At 28.3% G+C, this 18,318-nt stretch overlaps 3 protein-coding genes across 6 annotated transcripts in view; all 3 read right to left on the bottom strand.

The window, feature by feature from the left end:
- LOC107447106 (G protein-coupled receptor moody) overlaps window positions 1-18,318 on the bottom strand; it is a 66,271-nt gene that overhangs the window by 37,627 nt on the left and 10,326 nt on the right. The window contains exon 2 of one of the 4 annotated variants that reach the window (XM_043038932.3): window positions 12,369-17,698. The exons of the other annotated variants lie outside the window; for them this stretch is intronic. Within the exon in view, the coding sequence (XP_042894866.3) occupies window positions 16,594-17,682 (1,089 nt within the window). The 5' untranslated portion in view covers window positions 17,683-17,698 and the 3' untranslated portion in view covers window positions 12,369-16,593. Of the gene's footprint in view, window positions 1-12,368; window positions 17,699-18,318 lie in introns of those variants that run through there. 4 annotated transcript variants of the gene reach the window in all.
- On the bottom strand, window positions 1,831-3,561 carry LOC139426432 (G protein-coupled receptor moody-like). The gene has a single exon (XM_071185304.2). It carries the CDS (start codon window positions 3,207-3,209, stop codon window positions 2,025-2,027), a length of 1,185 nt encoding a protein of 394 aa, XP_071041405.2. The 5' UTR covers window positions 3,210-3,561; the 3' UTR covers window positions 1,831-2,024.
- LOC147813782 (G protein-coupled receptor moody-like) lies at window positions 9,860-12,310 on the bottom strand. Its single transcript, XM_087159277.1, has one exon. It carries the CDS (start codon window positions 11,237-11,239, stop codon window positions 10,055-10,057), a length of 1,185 nt encoding a protein of 394 aa, XP_087015403.1. The 5' UTR covers window positions 11,240-12,310; the 3' UTR covers window positions 9,860-10,054.

The raw sequence follows: 18,318 nt of genomic DNA on the forward strand, positions 1-18,318 counted from the left end.
TCAGTTGCTGTTAACTGGATATTGAAGAAAGCATTTGATTTGGCTAGTTTGCATATCAAGCAATTAAAAATGTTTTTGATTGAAAAAGGAATAATTTTTTTCAATTATTTATTCCCGTTTGAACAAATTAAATTTCAAACATTAAAAATTTTTGTGTACAGACCGCAAGATAAATAGAAATCAGGAAAACTAATAACTTTTGAATTAATGGTCAGATTTTAGCATGCTTAGATGGGATTTAAATATTTTATGAGAATAACTTTAAAATATATTTATAATTTAATATAATTTTAATTATACTTATAAATTAGAAACTTCTTATAAATGATGTTTATAAATCGTACTTTAGTTTTTTTTAAAGATATTTAATTTATTTCATTTTCTATTTCTTATTTTTTATGATTTTTTTAAAAATTAAATAAATATATATCTGAATTTTAGAACGTTAGAATATATATCTAGATTTTATTATCAACTGTATTTGTTTCAATATACTTATTTTCACTATCCCTTTCCAGCATTTTCAACTTTAAGGGTCACATTATTTATTTTGAGCATTGCTATTACATTTAATAATATTACTAATATTATTAAATAGACGCTATTATTACATTTGCGACACTTATAATAATAATGTTTATATAAGTTTAACTAAATAGGAAAATTTTTGCGCAATATCAAACACTTAGCATCTCTTAAGTTGCTGTATTTGAAGAAGTTGTTGCATTTGAAGAAGTTGACAATGGCAGCCTGACTTGTTTGCAAGTGAAAAGTTCGAATTAAAATAAAAGAACTTTCTATGTACTATGATTCAACCATCATGGTTTGGGGAATCCCACTTAATATATGCTAAATAATTATTACAGATGATAATTAAAGTGATGAAATTAGACACACTAAAAAACAATTGTTTCGAAATAAATATAAAAAGGTTTTCCGACAAATCTCTGAGACATGGTGTAAGGGATTAGACTTAATCTGTAAAATATGATCCTTATACTTGAGGCATATTATACTTAATGTAAAAGTCCTTATAACCTTAATCTTTTCTTTTTCTTTTTGCTCATTTCAAATTTCGCTTGGAGCTTTTAAGCAAAAGAAAACTTGTAGAAATGTTTCATCTACTAAAAATAATAATTTTCAAGGCATACAAATTTTTTATATTAGATAAAATTATAATGATCTATAAAAATTTCAGAACGTTTTCTTAAAATATAATTCTATTTTTCCTCGAGTGTTTCATTCTTTGACCGGAGACTCATACAAAAGCTCTGTAAGTGATAAAGAGTTTTAGTTACCGTGAATTCAGGAATATTCAAGGAATCATTTGACAAAAAAAATGCTACTAAAATTGCAAAACGAAACAAGTTATTAAATACATATTTTTGTTCTTAATTACGCGATACGGATTATCTCAGTTGCTGTTAAGTGGATATTAAAGAAAGCGTTTGATTTGTCTCGTTTGTTTATCAAATAGTTTAAAAAAAATTTTATTGAGGAAGGAATAATTTAATTTCAATTATTTATTCCCATTTGAACAGATTAAATTTCAAACAATAACAATTTTTGTGCTCAGAGCACATCAAATAAATTAGGAAAACTAATAACTTTTGAACTAACTTTTAGCATACTTAGATTTGATTTAAATATTTTATGAGATTAGCGTTAAATATAATTATAAATTAGTGCAGATGATATTTGAAAATCTTACTTAAAATCATACTTTAATTTTTTAAAGATGTTTAATTTATTTCATTTACTATTTTTTATTTTTTATGATTTTTTTTAGTTTAAATAAATATAAATCAAAATTATTATTATCAACTGTATTTGTTTAAATATATTTATTTTCACTATCCCTTTTCAGCATTTTTAAATGTAAGGGTTACTTTATTTATTTTGAGCATTGCTATTACATTTATAATATTACTAAAATTATTAAATGAACACTAATATTACATTTGTAACACTTATAAAAATAATGTTTTTTTAAGTTTAACAATATAAAAAATTGTTGCGCAATATCAAACACTTCGCATCTCTGAAGTCGCTTTATTTGAAGAAGTTGCTGCATTTGAAGAAGTTAACAATGGCAGCCTGACTTGTTTGCAAGTGAAAAGTACGAAAAAAGATTTTCGGAATTCAGCACACATAGCAACGTATATTATGGGATTGATCACATTTGATAAGTTGATTCCCAACTGGGATAGAAATGTAAGTGCAGGAATTTTATCTGCACTGTCCCAAAGAAGAGTTAACACCATTGGAGAATAACAAATCAGGAAAGCAACAAAGATGGCTAGCATCACTTTCAGGATTCTCATTTCTGTATCGTCAACGCGATGTGGAAAATCACCTCTTTGACTCTCTATTGAAGTTGTTGTGGCATTTAATTCTTCAGGCGTAGCAGATAAATTGCAATGCTTTCTAACTTGTTGAGATGTCTTATGAGTAATCCAAAAAATTCTAGAATAGCAAATTGCAAGTACCGTGAGTGGAAGTGCAAAGTAGGATATAAAAAGGAAAGTTGAAACTGTTATTCCATTTCGTTTTAAAAGGATACAGAGTCCGCTGTTAGGATCGTAACTATATTTTCCTACAACTCCAAAGAATGGTAAAATTGACATAATAAAAGAATACATCCACGTTAAAGCTAACTGTAATACTAAATATTTTTTTCTGTATATCAAACGATAATACTTTGGGTAAATTACGCAGATATATCGATTAATCGTAATTCCAATCATTAAATACATCGATTCGGCACCAACGCAGTATTTTGCCCATGTTATCAAAATGCAAAAAACGTGGTTCCTGTTCCAATCGGGTCTGCTTAAATTTATTAGGGTGAAAAGACAAAAAAGCAAATCGGCAGAGCATAAAGTTATAATAAATACAATGGTTGGGCTTCGAAGCTTCCTCAAGGCGAGAATCGACACTGAATTCCCAAATATTCCGACAGACGAAATTATGAGAAAAACAACTTGAGCAATTCTGAATTTTTCCTGCTTATCAGATCTATCTTGTTCTTGGTTCATGTCCAAAGTATCATTATCCAATGAATTGTTTCGGAAGGGGAAAAAGATGTCTTGAAATGAGGTATTCATTTCCTTTTGAATAAACCTAAAATTTACATAAATTTTATATAAGAATCCTATTGCAGAAAAATCTGGACAATTAATAATTTTAACTACAAAAACTGTGTCCATATTCTTAACACGCAATTTAAATGTAATAACACATTATTGTGGTTGATTAATTAGCTGCTCATTGTAAAGTATCAATATTCGGCTTTTCAGACATTTCGTGGGTACGTTTCGCTTTCGATGGTATGTTCTATGCGAAAAACTTTTCAAATTGAGGAAAACACTATCTTCTGGAATTCAAAAATATGTCGGAGAATCAAATGTTGGAGAATCGGGCAATATTTCATAATGAAAGAATAGAGAGCTACTATGTCGATTTTTTGACGTTAATCTATAATTTTTCAACGCATAATTTACTTGAAAAATAAAATACTGTAATATTGGCTAAAATTTACAGTTATATTTACATGGAAGGATAAAAACATCACATACTACTACAGTGTCATGAGGAGGTGCAAGAATAAAAGAAAATTCATGAAATAAATGAGATTTTTAAAATGATTCATTCTTTTCTGACGAAATCATTAAATAATAATGTAATAACGCTCGCGCATAGCTAAATCATCTTAAGAGCGAAATCCATTTCAGAAAATTTAAATGTAGACATAACGCTTTAAATTGTAGTACTTGATACATTTACCATTCTTATGGCCAAATTCTATTTCAGAAAATTTAAATATAGAGATAACGCTTTAAATTGTAGTACTTGATAAATTTACCATTCTTATCATTAACTTTAACAAAGAAAAAGCAACAAAATAAATAATAAGTTGGCGTAAATAAAAGGTTTTCAAGTTCTGAGGAGTTTTAAATCTGCTTCATGTTTTCAATGCTCAATGTTTCGAGTTACATTTCTTAAAGTTGCTTTCGTAACATTAATTGCTACTGCTACCCGTAAGCTATTCCAAAGGATTGGTAAACGGCAACCATCAAGCCATTTAAAAATCTTAATGTCTTCTTTTGTAATGGCTGAATTAAAAAATTCATCCACTATAAAAACGCATCTAAATATAATATTTTCAACTTTACTTATGTTACAAGAGCAAAATTTTTCAATTAAACTAGTAAGTAAAATTTGTACTTAGTATTAAAAAAGTAGAATTTGTTCATAACATTAAAGTAGTGAAACCTTCATATTATATCAGTTTAGTAAAGTTTTTACAGAACACAAAATAAAAACGTTACATTCCACATAAATAGTATAAAAATTTTTTGATTTCCACTAAGATTACAAGTAAAGGTTTTGACATAATAAAAGAACTTTCTATGTGCTATGATTCAACCATCATGGCTTGGGGAATCCCACTTAATATATGCTAAATAATTATTACAGATGATAATTAAAGTGATGAAATTAGACACGCACAAAAACAATTGTTTCGAAATAAATATAAAAAAGTTTTCCGACAAATCTCTGAGACATGGTGTAAGGGATTAGACTTAATATGTAAAATATGATCCGTATACTTGAGGCATTTTATACTTAATGTAAAAATCCTTATAACCTTAATCTTTTTTTTTCTTTTTGCTCATTTCAAATTTCGCGTGGAGCTTTTTAGCAAAAGAAAACTTGTAGAAATTGCTCATCTACTAAAAATAATAATTTTCAAGACATACAAATTTTTTATATTAGTTAAAACTATAATGATCTATAAAACTTTTAGAACGTTTTCCTAAAATATAATTCTATTTTTCCGCGAGTGTTTCATTCTTTGACCGGAAACTCATACAAAAGTTCTGTGGTGATAAAGAGTTTCGTTTACCATGAATTCAGAAATATTCGAGGAATCATTTGACAAAAAAAAATGCTAATAAAATTACGAAACGAAACAGACTATTAAATACATATTTTTGTTCCTTATTATGCGCTTCAGATTTTCTCAGTTGCTGTTAAGTGGATATTGAAGAAAGCATTTGATTTGGCTCGTTTGTTTATCAAATAGTTTAAAAAAAAATTTATTGAGGAGGAAATAATTTATTTTCAATTATTTATTCTCATTTGAACAGATTAAATTCAAAACAATAAGAATTTTTGTGTTCAGAGCACAAGATATAAATTAGGAAAACTAATAACTTTTGAACTAATGGTCAGATTTTAGCATACTTAGAAGTCATGGTTTGGAGTATCCCAACTAATATATGCTAAATAATTATTACAAATGATAATTAAAGTGATGAAATTAGACACACGCAAAAAAAATTTTTTTTGAAATAAATATAAAAGGTTTTCCGATATATCTCTCAGACATGGGGGAAAGTATAAGACTCAATCTGAAAGATATGATCCTTATACTTGAGACATATTATACATAATATAAAAGTCCTTATGACCTTAATCTTTTTTTTTTTTTTTTTTGCTCATTTCAAATTTCACTTAGAGTTTTCAAGCAATTGAAAACTATTCAATTTTAAACGAAAAGAATTTTCGTGTTTAGAGCACATGATATAAATTAGGAAAACTAATAACTTTTGAACTAATGGTCTGATTTTAGCATTCTTAGAAGTGATTTAAATATTTTAGGAGATTAGCTGTAATTATACTTATAAATTAGTGCAGATGATATTTGAAAATCTTACTTAAAATCATACTTTAATTTTTTAAAGATGTTTAATTTATTTCATTTTCTATTTTTTATTTTTTATGATTTTTTTAAGTTTAAATAAATATATATCAAAATCATTATTTTCAACTGTATTTGTTTAAATATATTTATTTTCACTATCCCTTTCCAGCATTTTTCAATGTAAGGGTCACATTATTTATTTTGAGCATTGCTATTACATTTATAATATTACTAAAATTATTAAATGGACACTAATATTACATTTGTTACACTTATAAAAATAATGTTTATATAAGTTTAACAATATAAAAAATTGTTGCGCAATATCAGACACTTCGCATCTCTGAAGTCGCTTTATTTGAAGAAGTTGCTGCATTTGAAGAAGCTGACAATGGCAGCCTGACTTGTTTGCAAGTGAAAAGTTCGAAACATGATTTTCGGAATTCAGCACACATAGCAACGTATATTATGGGATTGATCACATTTGATAAGTTGATTCCCAACTGGGATAGAAATGTAAGTGCAGGAATTTTATCTGCACTGTCCCAAAGAAGAGTTAACACCATTGGAGAATAACAAATCAGGAAAGCTACAAAGATGACTAGCGTCACTTTCATGATTCTCATTTCTGTGTCGTTAAAGCGATGTGGAAAATCACCTCTTTGACTCTCTAGTGAAGTTGTTGTGGCATTTAATTTTTCAGGCGTAGCAGATAAATTGCAATGCTTTCTAACTTGTTGAGATGTCTTATGAGTAATCCAAAAAATTCTAGAATAGCAAATTGCAAGAACCGTGAGTGGAAGTGCAAAGTAGGATATAAAAAGGAAAGTTGAAACTGTTATTCCATTTCGTTTTAAAAGGATACAGAGTCCGCTGTTAGGATCGTAATCATATTTTCCTACAACTCCAAATAATGGTAAAATTGACATAATAAAGGAATGCATCCACGTTAAAGCTAAATGAGATGCTAAGAATTTCATTCTGTATATCGAACGATAATAGTTTGGGTAAATTACACATATATATCGATTAATCGTAATTCCAATCATTAAATACATCGATTCTCCACCAACGAAGTATTTTGCCCATGTTATCAAAATGCAAAAAACGTGGTTCCTGTTCCAATCGGGTCTGCTTAAATTTATTAGGGTGAAAAGACAAAAAAGCAAATCGGCAGTGCATAAAGTTATAATAAATGCAATGGTTGGGCTTCGATGCTTCTTCAAGGCAAGAATCGACACTAAATTCCCAAATATTCCGAGAGACGAAATTATGAGAAAAACAACTTGAGCAATTCTGAATTTTTCCTGCTTATCAGATCTATCTAGTTCTTGGTTCATGTCCAAAGTATCATTATCCAATGAATTGTTTTGGAAGGGGAAAAAGATGTCTTGAAATGAGGTATTCATTTCCTTTTGAATAAACCTAAAATTTACATAAATTTTATATAAGAATCCTATTGCAGAAAAATCTGGATAATTAATAATTTTAACTACATAAACTGTGTCCATATTCTTAACACGCAATTTAAATGTAATAACACATTATTGTGGTTGATTAATTGGCTGCTCATTGTAAAGTATCAATATTCGGCTTTAAAACATTTCGTCGGTACGTATCGCTTTCGATGGTATGTTCTACGCGAAAAATTTTTCAAATTGAGGAAAACACTATCTTCTAGAATTCAAAAATATGTTGGAGAATCAAATGTTGGAGAATCGGGCAATATTTCATGATGAAAAAATAGAGAACTAATATGTCGATTTTTGACGTTAATCTACAATTTTTTCTCGCATAATTTACTTGAAAAAATTAAATACTGTAATATAGGCTAAAATTTACAGTTATATTTACATGACAGGATAAAAACATCACATACTACTTCAGTGTCATGAGGGGATGCAAGAATAAAAGAAAATTCATGAAATATAAGAGATTTTTAAAATGATTCATACTTTTCTGACGAAATCATTAAATAATAATGTAATAACGCTCGCGCATAGCTACATTATCTTAAGAGCGAAATCCATTTCAGAAAATTTAAATGTAGACATAGCGCTTTAAATTGTAGTACTTGATACATTTACCATTCTTAAGGCCAAATTCTATTTCAGAAAATTTAAATATAGAGATAACGCTTTAAATTGTAGTACTTGATAAATTTACCATTCTTATCATTAACTTTAACAAAGAAAAAGCAACAAAATAAATAATAAGTTGGCGTAAATAAAAGGTTTTCAAGTTTTGAGGAGTTTTAACGAAATAAAGAAATCTGCTTCATGTTTTCAATGTTCTATGTTTCGTGTTACTTTTCTTAAAGTTGCTTTCGTCACATTAATTGCTACTGCTACCCGTAAGCTATTCCAAAAGATTGGTAAACGGCAACCATCAAGCCATTTAAAAATCTTAATGTCTTCTTTTGTAATGGCTGAATTAAAAACATCATCCACTATAAAAACGCATCTAAAAATAATATTTTCAACTTTACTTATGTTAGAAGAGCAAAATTTGTCAATTAAACTAGTAAGTAAAATTTGTACATAGTATTACAAAAGTAGAATTTGTTCATAACATTAAAGTAGTGAAACCTTCATATTATATTAGTTTACTAAAGTTTTTACAGAACACAAAATAAAAACGTTACATTCCACATAAATAGTATAAAAAAATTTTGATTTCCACTAATATTACAAGCAAAGGTTTTGACATAATAAAAGAACTTTCTATGTACTATGATTCAACCATCATGGTTTTGGGAATCCTACTTAATATATGCTAAATAATTATTACAGATGATAATTAAAGTGATGAAATTAGACACACACAAAAACAATTGTTTCGAAATAAATATAAAAAAGTTTTCCGACAAATCTCTGAGACATGGTGTAAGGGATCAGACTTAATATGTAAAATATGATCCGTATACTTGAGGCATATTATACTTAATGTAAAAATCCTTATAACCTTAATCTTTTTTTTTCTTTTTGCTCATTTCAAATTTCGCTTGGAGCTTTTTAGCAAAACAAAACTTGTAGAAATTGCTCATCTACTAAAAATAATAATTTTCAAGACATACAAATTTTTTATATTAGTTAAAACTATAATGATCTATAAAAATTTTAGAACGTTTACTTAAAATATAATTCTATTTTTCAGCGAGTGTTTGATTATTTGACCGGAAATTCATACAAAAGTTCTGTGGTGATAAAGAGTTTCGTTTACCATGAATTCGGAAATATTCGAGGAATCATTTGACAAAAAATGCTAATAAAATTACAAAACGAAACAGACTATTAAATACATATTTTTGTTCTTTATTAAGCGCTTCAGATTTTCTCAGTTGCTGTTAAGTGGATATTGAAGAAAGCATTTGATTTGTCTCGTTTGTTTATCAAATAGTTTAAAAAAAATTTTATTGTTGAAGAAATAATTTATTTTCAATTATTTATTCCCATTTGAGCAGATTAAATTCAAAACAATAAGAATTTTTGTGTTCAGATCACAAGATATAAATTAGGAAAACTAATAACTTATGAACTAATCGTCAGATTTTAGCATACTTAGAAGTCATGGTTTGGAGTATCCCACCTAATATATGCTAAATAATTATTACAAATGATAATTAAAGTGATGAAATTAGACACACACAAAAAAAATTGTTTCGAAATAAATATAAAAGGTTTTCCGATATATCTCTGAGACATGGGGGAAAGTATTAGACTCAATCTGAAAGATATGATACTTATACTTGAGGCATATTATACATAATGTAAAAGTCCTTATGACCTTAATCTTTTTTTTTCTTTTTGCTCATTTCAAATTTCACTTTGAGTTTTCAAGCAATTGAAAACTATTCAATTTTAAACGAAAAGAATTTTCGTGTTTAGAACACATAATATAAATTAGGAAAACTAATAACTTTTGAACTAATGGTCTGATTTTAGCATACTTAGAAGTGATTTAAATATTTTAGGAGATTAGCTGTAATTATACTTATAAATTAGATCAGATGATATTTGAAAATCTTACTTAAAATCATACTTTAATTTTTTAAAGATGTTTAATTTATTTCATTTTCTATTTTCTTTATTTTTTATGATTTTTTTAAGTTTAAATAAATATATATCAAAATCATTATTATCAACTGTATTTGTTTAAATATATTTATTTTCACTATCCCTTTCCAGCATTTTTCAATGTAAGGGTCACATTATTTATTTTGAGCATTGCTATTACATTTATAATATTACTAAAATTATTAAATGGACACTAATATTACATTTGTTACACTTATAAAAATAATGTTTATATAAGTTTAACAATATAAAAAAATGTTGCGTAATATCAAAGACTTTGCATCTCTGAAGTCGCTTTATTTGAAGAAGTTGCTGCATTTGAAGAAGTTGACAATGGCAGCCTGACTTGTTTGCAAGTGAAAAGTTCGAAACATGATTTTCGGAATTCTGCACACATAGCAACGTATATTATGGGATTGATCACATTTGATAAGTTGATTCCCAACTGGGATAGAAATGTAAGTGCAGGAATTTTATCGGCACTGTCCCAAAGAAGAGTTAACACCATTGGAGAATAACAAATCAGGAAAGCAACAAAGATGGCTAGCATCACTTTCAGGATTCTCATTTCTGTATCGTCAACGCGTTGTGGAAATTCACCTCTTTGACTCTCTATTGAAGTTTTTGTGGCATTTAATTCTTCAGGAGTAGCAAATAAATTGCAATGCTTTCTTACTTGTTGAGATGCCTTATGAGTAATCCAAAAAATTCTAGAATAGCAAACTGCGAGAACCGTGATTGGAAGTGCAAAGAAGGATATAGAAAGGAAAGCTGAAACTGTTATTCCATTTCGTTTTAAAAGGATACAAAGTCCGCTGTTAGGATCGTAACCATATTTTCCTACAACTCCAAAGAATGGTAAAATTGACATGCTAAGAGAAAACATCCACGTTAAAGCTAATTGAAATGCTAAGAATTTCTTTCTGTATATCGAACGATAATGGTTTGGGTAAATTACACAGATATATCGATTAATCGTAATTCCAATCATTAAATACATTGATTCTCCACCAACGCAGTATTTTGCCCATGTTATCAAAATGCAAAAAACGTGGTTCCTGTTCCAATCGGGTCTGCTTAAATTTATTAGGGTGAAAAGACAAAAAAGCAAATCGGCAACGCATAAAGTTATAATAAATGCAATGGTTGGGCTTCGAAGTTTCCTTAAGGCAAGAATTGATACTGAATTACCAAATATTCCGAGAGACGAAATTATGAGAAAAACAACTTGAGCAATTCTGAATTTTTCCTGCTTATCAGATCTATCTTGTTCTTGGTTCATGTCCAAAGTATCATTATCCAATGAATTGTTTCGGAAATGGAAAAAGATGTCTTGAAATGAGTTATTCATTTCCTTTTGAATAAACCTAAAATTTATATAAATTTTATATAAGAATCCTATTGGTGAAAAATCTGAATAATTAATAATTTTAACTACATAAACTGTGTCCATATTCTTAACACACAATTTAAATGTAATAACACATTACTGTGGTTGATTAATTAGTTGTTCATTGCAAAGTATCAATATTCGACTTTTAAGACATTTCGTCGGTACGTTTCGCTTACGTCGGTATGCTCTATGCGAAAAATTTTTCAAATTGAGGAAAATACTATCTTCTAGAAATCAAGTTTCACCGGTAACAATAGGATTAAAGTAATAGATCCTTAATTAGGAAATAAAAAAAGGAAATAAAAAGAAATAAAAGAAGTAAACTGAATGAGTAGGGGAGAGTGGGGTCAATTGTAACAGGGTACGATTGTAACAGAGCAAAAATTTCGAGTGTCGGGTTTTAGATTTGGTTCTTAGGTGGCGCACAAGGTGTATTTAATAAATCTACATGTACACCCCTGCTGGCAACCATTTCCAGGTACTTTTGAAAGAGTTACATCACAAGAGATATTTTCACGCTACGTAAGTAATTTTTTGGCATTAGAATATTATATTATAACAAAGTAATTTTGTTTAAATCAATAAAAATTATTAACCAAATATGTAAGTGGACACCTTAATTAACATTTCAGAAAAAAAAAGATTAGTTTAGTTAATTAACTAGCATTGTTTTTAACAAATGAAGCTGAAATGGCGTCTTGGGGACAATTGTAACAATAAGTAAAGGGACGATTGTAACAGCTGAAAATAAATAATCTTATGCTTACAAACAATTACTTAACTCTTTAAGAACGACCAATAGTTTCCTATATCATTTATATTATGTTGCATGTGCATTATTTAATTTGTCACCTTTCACAGCATAAATTAAAATTTTTAACCCCTTAAAGTTAAAAGTTTAACCCTTTAGGTCTCTGCTCATTATTATTTTTACTCCTAAAATATCACTACTATTTTGATCAATAAAAAAATATATCACAACTATGATAATATGTATAATTAACTATGTTTTAGTTGAATTTATGAACTGTTACAATTGACCCCGTAAGTGGGGACAATTGTAACAAGTGCACGACTGTCGAAAATTGTTAATTACTAATATAATAATATTTAAAATAAGGTATTTATTTTTTTTTCTAGTAGAGAATAGTCTACTTTACTCGTCTGTCAATTAATACTGATAATATATTGAATTTTCTGTTAGTTAAAAATAGTTAAGTAAAAAATGTTACAATTGACCCCACTCTCCCCTACTCATTTATTATTAGGCGCTGTCATAAAATCAAATAAGCTGTTTCACTTCAATGTTTCATGTTTTTAATGTTTCGTGTTACATTTCATATTTCTGTTTTTTAACATTAATTGTTAAAGGTACCCACAAGCGATTCCAAGGGATTAGTAAAAAGCAACCAACAGGCCATTTACCAATCTTAATTTCATCTTTTGTTATGGCTGAATTAAATTATTCAGCCACTACAAAATCGTTTCTAAAAAACTATTTTTTAACATTACTTGCATTACAATACTAAAATTTGTCAATTACACTAGACTAGTAAAAGATGCACACTACATTATGTTAGTGAAATCTTTATATTACAATAGTTAAGGAAAGTTTGTACAGAACACTAAATAAAAACTTTACATTCCATACAAATAATATAAAAAATGATTGATTTCCGTATATATTACACATATAGATTTTGACACAATAAAAGAAATTTTTATGTACTATGATTCAACCTTCATTGTTTGGAGTATCCCTCATTACACATGCTAAATAATTATTACAGATGGTAATTAAAGTGATGAAGTCAGACTCACGCAAAAAAAAGTTTCAAAATAAATAAGATCTCCAAGACATGGGATAAGGGATTAGACTCAGTCTGTAAGATATGATTCTTATACTTGAGGCTAATTATACCTAATGTAAAAGTCCTTATAACCTTAATCTTTTTTTTTCTTTTTGCGCATTTCGAAATGGCGTATTTCTGAACAACAGAAAAACTTAAACGAGCTTAAGGAAATTGCTCATCAAAAAAAATTGATTTTCAAGAAATATTAATTTCTTATTTTATTTAAAATGATAATGATCTTTAAAAATTTTAGAATGTTTTCTTAGGATGTAATTTTATTTCTCCGCAAGTTTTATTTCTTTGAGCTAGTTTTTAGTTCTCTATTCATTCCAAAAGTTCGGTAAGTGAGGAAGAGTTCTGGTTACAGAGAATACAGAAATATTCGAGAAATCAAACAAATGACAAAGAAACGTTATTAAAAATTTCCAAAAGACGCTAGTTATTAAATAGATATTTTTGTTCTTAATCACACGTTGCAGATTTTCTCAGTTGCTGTTAACTGGATATTGAAAAAAGCACTTTATTTGGCTAGTTTGCTTATCAAGTAGTTATAAATGATTTTGATTGAAGAAGGAATAAATTATTTTAAATTTTTTATTCCCATTTGTATAAATTAAATTTGAAATTGAAGACTTTTGGTGTACAGAGCGCAAGATGAAAATTAGGAAAACTAGCAACTCTTGAACTAATAGTGAGATTTTAGCATACTTAGATTTGATTTAAATATTTTGGGAGACTAACTTTCAATAAACGTATAAATTAGTGCAGATGATATTTAAAAATCGCATTCAAAATCGTTCTTTAACTTTTTAAAGCTATTAAAATATTTCATTTTATATTTTTTAATTCTTTTGTGATTTTTTCAAAGTTTAATTAAATACATATCTGAATCCCTTTCTTACATTTCTTTTTTTTAAGGGTCACATTATTTAAGGGTCACATTATTTAAGGGTCACATTATTTATTTCAGGCATTGTACACAAATATTACATTTGTGACACTTATAACAATAATGTTTATATAAATTTGCCTGAATAAAAAAATTATAGAGTAATATCAAACACTTAAGTTGCTGTATTACTTGAAGAAATTGACAATGGCAGCCAGACTTGTTTGCAAGTGAAAAGTTCAAAATATGCTTTTCGGTATTCAGCACTCATAGCAACGTATATTATGGGATTGATCACAGTTGATAAATTGATTCCCAAGAAGGACAGCGCAGTAAGTGTAGGGATTTTCGCTTTACTGTCAAAAAAATTAATAAGCGCCATTGGAAAGTAACAAATCAGGAAAGCAAAGAAGACGACTAGCATCACTTTCAAGATTTTCATCTCTTTATCATCAACACGATTCGGAAAATCACCTCTTTGAATCCTACTCTCTCGCGAACTTGCTGTGGCATTTAATTCTTCAGATGTAACAAACAAATTGCACTGCTTTCTCACGTGTTGAGATGCCTTATGAGTGACCCAAAAAATTCTCGAATAGCAAATTGCAAAAACCATGGCTGGAAATGCATAGTAGTGTATAAAAAAGAAAGTTATAACTCTTATTCCATAATGTCTCAAAATGATACAGAGTCCGCTGTTAGGATCGTAACCATATCTTCCTACAACTCCAAAGAATGGTAAAAGTGAATGAATAAAAGAATACATCCACGTTAAAGTTAACTGCAATACTAAATATTTCTTTCTGTATATCAAACGATAATACTTTGGATAAATTACACAGATATATCGATTAATCGTTATTCCAATCATTAAGTAAAACGATTCTCCAGCGACTAAAAATTTTGCCCATATTATCAAAATACAAAAAGAGTGGTTGCGGTTCCAATCGGGCCTGGTGTAATTTATTATTGTGATGATACAAAAAAGCAAATCGGCAACGCATAAAGTTATAACAAAGGCAGTGGTTGGGCATCGAAGCATCTTCGATTTCCTCAAGGCAAGAATCGATAATGAATTACCAAATATTCCGACACATGAAATCATGAGAAAGACTTCTTGCGCAATTGTGAAATTTTCCTGAATATCAGATCTATCTTGTTCTTGGTTCATGTCCAAAGTATCATTATCCAATGAATTGTTTTGGTAGGGGAAAAAGATGTCTTGAAATGAGGTATTCATTTCCTTTTGAATAAACCTAAAATTTATATAAATTTCATATAAGAATCTTTTTGGTTAAAAATCGAGAAAATTAATAAATTTATCTACATAAACTGTATCCTTATTCTTAACACACAATTTTTAATGTGATAACACATTATTGTGGTTGATTAGTTAGTTATTCTTTGCAAAATATCAATCTTCAAATTTTAAGAATTTCGTCGGTCCGTTTCGATTTAATCGGTAGCGTTTCTTGGCAATGCTCTATGCAAAAAAATTTTCAAATTGAAGAAAATACTATCTTCAAAAATTTAAGTTTCCCCCGCAACAATAGGTTCAACGTAATACATCCTTAATTAGGAAATAAAGAAAAGAAATAAAAGAAAATAAAAGAAGTATAATGAATGAGTACTCATTATTATCAAGAATTTATTGTTAAGAATTAAAACCAATAAACATGTTTAAGCAGTAAGAGCACTAACATCTTAACCATTCAATCATATAGAACAAACGGTTTTAAAAGCAAAACAAATGTTGGAGAATCGATCAATATGTTATAATGAATAAATAGATGGCAAATTTGTCGATTTTTTAAATTGTAAACAAAAAATAATAATTTTCCAGAAATACCAATGTTTTTATTTTATTTAGAATAATAATGATCCTTAAAAATTCGAGTTTGGTTTCTTAGAATAAAATTTTATTTCTTCGCTAGATTAGAGCCGAGATTCATCCAAAACTCTGAAAGTAATGGTTACCGTGAATTCAAAAATATTGGACCAATCATAAAACAAAAAAAGTTTTTTAAAAATTTCCAAAAGACACTAGTTATTAAATAGATATTTTTGATCTTAATTACACGCTACAGAATTTTACTTGCTGTTAACTGGACATTGCAAAAAGCATTTTATTTGGCTAGATTGTTTGTCAAGTATTTGAAAATGGTTGTTATTGAAAAAGGATGAATTTAATTTCTACTAATTATTCCCATTTGAATAAATTAAATTTGAAATTCAAGATTTTTGGTGTACAGAGCACAAGATAAAAATTAGGAAAACTAATAACTCTTGAACTAATGGTAAATTTTAGCATACTTAGATTTGATTTAAATATTTTAAGAGTCTAACTTTAAATAAACTTATTAATTAGTACAGATGGTATTTAAAAATCGTACTCAAAATCATACTTTAAATTTTCAAAGATATTTTATTTATTTCGTTTTCCATTTTTTTATGATTTTTTTAAAGTTCAATTAAATATAAATCTGAATTGTTATTATCAACTGCATTTGCGTAAATATCTTTACTTTAACTATTCCTTTCTACCATTCCTAAATTTAAGGGTCGCATTATTTTTCTTTTTTTGCATTGCACACTAATATAATATTTGCGACACTTATAACAACAATAATGTTTATATAAACTTGCCTAAATAAGAAAATTGTAGAGCAATATCAAACACTTAGCATCTCTGAAGTTGCTGTATTTGAAGAAGCTGCTGCATTTGAAGAAGTTGACAATGGCAGCCAGACTTGTTTGCAAGCGAAAAGTTCAAGATATGCTTTTCGGTATTCAGCACTCATAGCAACATATATTATGGGATTGATCACATTTGATAGGACTATTCCCAAGAGAGATAGAGCAGTAAGTGTAGGGATTTTCGCTTTACTGTCGTAAAAATTAATAAGCGTCATTGGAAAGTAACAGATCAGGAAAGCAACAAAAATGACTAGCATCACTTTCAGGATTTTCCGTTCCTTATCATCAACACGATCAGAAAAATCATCTCTTTGAATCTCTAGTGACGTTGCCGTAGGTTCTAATTCTTCTGGCGTAAAAAAATTGCTCTGCTTTCTCACTCGTCGAGATGCCTTATGAGTGACCCAAAAAATTTTCGAATAGCAAATTGCAAAAACCGTGGCTGGAAATGCATAGTAGTGTATAAAAAAGAAAGTTGTAACTCCAGTTCCATAATGTCTCAAAAGGATACAGAGTCCGCTGTTAGGTTCGTAACCATATTTTCCTACAACTCCAAAGAATGGTAAAACTGAATGAATAAAAGCATATATCCACGTTAAAGTTATCTGCAATACTAAATATTTCTTTCTGTATATCAAACGATAATACTTTGGGTAAATTACACAGATATATCGATTAATTGTAATTCCGATCATTAAATACTCCGATTCTCCACCAACGAAGTATTTTGCCCATGTTATCAAAATACAAAAGATGTGGTTCGTGTTCCAATCGGGTCTGCATAAATTAATTAGAGTGAAAAGACAAAAAAGCATATCGGCAGTGCATAAAGTTATAACAAATGCAGTGGTTGGGCTTCGAAGTTTTTTCGATTTCCTCAAGGCAAGAATCGACACTGAATTACCAAATATTCCGACAGACGAAATTATGAGAAAGACTACTTGCGCAACTCCCATTTTTTCCTGCTTATCAGATCTATCCTGTTCTTGGTTCATGTCCAAAGTATCATTATCCAATGAATTGTTTCGGAAAAGGAAAAAGATGTCTTGAAATGAGGTATTCATTTCCTTTTGAATAAACCTAAAATTTATATAAATTTTATATAAGAATCGTTTTGGAGAAAAATTGGAGTATTAAATAATTTTAACTACATAAACTGTTTACCTAACGCACAATTTAAATATGATAACACATTATTGTTGTTTATTAGTCTATTCATTGCAAAATATCAAGCTTCAACTTTACCGAATTTTTTTTTCCCCTTTCAACGGTAGCGTTTCTTCGAAAATGCTGAATGCGAATTTTTTTTCAAATTGAAGAAAATACTAACTTCTAATAAAATTTAACTAAAATTCTAAGTTTCATTGGTAACAATAGGGTTAACATAATACATCCTCAATTGGGAAAAAAGGAAAAAGGAAATATAATGAATTTAAGGAAGTATAATGAATGAGTACTCATTTATTATTAAGAAATGAAACCAGAAAACATGTTTAAGAAGTAAGAGCACTAACACGGTTTAGAAAGCAGAAGAAAAAAAATTTTGAAAAATCGGCACTATGTTATAATGAACTATGTTATAACTACTATGTCGATTTTTTGACGTTAATCTATAATTTTAGCCCACGTAATTTGCTTGAAAATATTAAATACTGTAATATAGGCAACATTTCAGAGTTATATTTACATGACAGGAGGAA

The sequence above is a fragment of the Parasteatoda tepidariorum genome, chromosome 3 (genome assembly GCF_982258835.1).
Source record: "Parasteatoda tepidariorum strain Cologne lab strain chromosome 3, Ptep-v5.0, whole genome shotgun sequence".
Lineage (NCBI taxonomy): Eukaryota > Metazoa > Arthropoda > Arachnida > Araneae > Theridiidae > Parasteatoda > Parasteatoda tepidariorum.

What these genes read in the sequence shown, in the direction of transcription:
- LOC147813782 (XM_087159277.1), bottom strand. Translation starts at nt 11,239, where the DNA reads ATGGACACAGTTTATGTAGTTAAAATTATTAATTATTCAGATTTTTCA.
- LOC139426432 (XM_071185304.2), bottom strand. Translation starts at nt 3,209, where the DNA reads ATGGACACAGTTTTTGTAGTTAAAATTATTAATTGTCCAGATTTTTCT.